General features: G+C 66.1%; 1 protein-coding gene across 1 annotated transcript in view; it reads left to right on the top strand.

The window, feature by feature from the left end:
- The window catches only part of ABCA13 (ATP-binding cassette, sub-family A (ABC1), member 13), a 132,498-nt gene that overhangs the window by 66,656 nt on the left and 63,479 nt on the right, over positions 1–2,363 (top strand). The window contains exon 31 of the mRNA XM_014530520.1: positions 73–291. Coding sequence (XP_014386006.1) covers positions 73–291 — 219 coding nt within the window. The remainder of the gene's footprint in view (positions 1–72; positions 292–2,363) is intronic.

The raw sequence follows: 2,363 nt of genomic DNA, 5'->3' as shown, positions 1-2,363 counted from the left end.
CCAGCACGATGCCCACAGACCCACCCCACACCCAGCAGCCTGGGCTGACCTGCCGGCGCGTCTTCTCCGCAGGTCGCTGGTGACCGGGCTGCACGCGCCCACCTCTGGAACCGTTCTCGTGGACGGCAGGAACCTGCAGACAGACCTGGCCGCGGTCAGGAAGGAGCTGGGGGTGTGTCCTCAGCGGGACGTCCTGCTGGACAGGCTCACTGTCCTGGAGCACCTGCTGCTCTTCGCATCCATCAAGTCGCCGCAGCGGACCCGGGCGGAGCGCCGGCAGCAGGTGGACAAGTGAGTGGCGGTCCCTTCGGGGCCCTCCCTGCCTCTGAGTCCGTGAGGGGAACAGGAAGAGGCACTTCAGAAACACGTGCAGTGCCTTTATCATGAGAGGAAACGAGCAAACAGCTCCTGATGGCTGTGACACGGCCGCCAGCCCTGGGCCCCGAGGAGCGTCTGGGGGGTCTCACTGACTGGCCCTGGAGGGGGGCGGAGGGCACGGTGCGTGTGGGTGGCTGCCAGGGTGAGTTGGTGCCGGACCTGGTGCAGGGGCAAGGGCACAGGAGCTGGACCTTCGTCGTGCAGGGGTGGCCCTGGCAGCGCAGGGGTCACTGAGGGCAGGACATGCACCTGTGACCAGAGCAGAGAGCAGAGCCCAGAGCCAGGCCTCCCTCGAGGAGAGGAGAGAAGTCGGGGGACCTTGGCCAGGCCTGGGTCGGGGGTGCTGTTGGCAGCCAGCTCAGCGCCTGGAGCTGCGGGGTGCCCTGGGACCCACGGGAGGCTGGCTTGTTGGGTGGTGATGGGCGGTCGGGGGCATGTATGCAGGTGGACAGCAGGGGAGGCTAAGGACCGAGCCCTGGCCACTCCGACTGGAAGAGGTTGCAGAGGTGAGGGGAGCCCAGCAGGGAGGAGGGAGGCACGTCCATGGGAAGGAGGTCAGGTGCATGGATGCTGTGGAGGGTCCATGGTGAAGACTGAGAAATGAGCTCTGGGTTGAGGATGCGGGGCCGTCGGTGACCGCGGTGGCGTGTTGAGGAAGGTCACACGGGTCCGTTAGAGAGAAGGAGCAAAGACGTGGGACGGGATGGAGATGGGAAAGTGAGGTGACGAAAGGAGGCGCCACCAGCACCCGCGGCTGAGGCTGAGGCCGAGGAGGGTGGCCTGGAGCCTCCGTGCAGCGGTCGGGGCTCGGGGAGGCAGCAGGACGCAGGCCGAGCGTGTGGGCTTTAAACCCGCGGGTGGAGGGTGGGGCGGTGGGAGACAGTTTGTGGGGTTGAGTGACTGTGGAGGCGGGTCAGCGGGAGAAAGGAGGTGTCAGGAGGGACAGGAGCCCCCATGGCAGGGCCAGGGGTTATGGAAAGGGCGGCGAGGGCGGGTCAGGCTGTGAGCGTGAGACGGGCGGGCGGGGGGTGGGGGGTGAATGGGCAGAAATGGAGGGTTTGCTTTTATGTCACAGCTGCGTGTGAGAGCCCTGACTTCTTATGACTGGATTTCTGTTTTCTCAGCCGCTGGGCCTCTGGTTAAAGTGATCAAGGGGGGCCTGGTAGCTTCACTCCCTGCTGTGTGGGACCCGCGTGGGGTCACCCTGTGTGGGGGTCACTCTGTGTGGGGGTCTCCCTGTGTGAGGTCACCCTGTGTAGGGTCACCCTATGTGGGGTCACCCTGTGTGGAGATGACCCGCGTGGGGTCACCCTGTGTGGGGGTCACTCTGTGTGGGGGTCTCCCTGTGTGAGGTCACCCTGTGTAGGGTCACCCTATGTGGGGTCACCCTGTGTGGAGATGACCCGCGTGGGGTCACCCTGTGTGGGGGTCACTCTGTGTGGGGGTCACCCTGTGTGAGGTCACCCTGTGTAGGGTCACCCTATGTGGGGTCACCCTGTGTGGAGATGACCCGCATGGGGTCACCCGTGTGTTGGGAGTGAAGGGCCAGGACAGTGACCTGCTGAAAGGAAGCACCGTCCTCTCCCAGCCGGGGTGTCGTTGTCATGGGGACCCTGGAAGGCAGGGACGTGCACTGCGGCTGTGACGGGGTCGGGTTTGCCCGCGGAGGGCCCTGCGCTGAGGGAACGTGGGTGACAGTGACGAGGAGCTGAGGAAGCTGAGCTCGTGCTGGGTCAGGAGGGGCAGGAGCAGATAGTGAGACAGACACACCTTCCGCCGCGGGTCAGCCGGCAGCCCTGCCAGGGCCTGGGACTCTCTGGGACCCGGCCGTCCTTGGAGCCCAGCGTGACCCTGGAGGTGCCGCTCCTGTGGGCCTCCAGTCTGGGGGCTGCTGGGGTCAGGTCCTCCTTGCCCGGGTGCTGGCGCGGTTTCCGGAGGCACAGAGGCCCGTTCTCCTGTTAGGACTCTCCGGGCCGTGGGGCTGA

This window comes from Myotis brandtii, unplaced genomic scaffold, assembly GCF_000412655.1.
Source record: "Myotis brandtii unplaced genomic scaffold, ASM41265v1 scaffold743, whole genome shotgun sequence".
NCBI classification, from domain to species: domain Eukaryota; kingdom Metazoa; phylum Chordata; class Mammalia; order Chiroptera; family Vespertilionidae; genus Myotis; species Myotis brandtii.
This window is presented reverse-complemented; position numbering and strand designations above follow the sequence as displayed.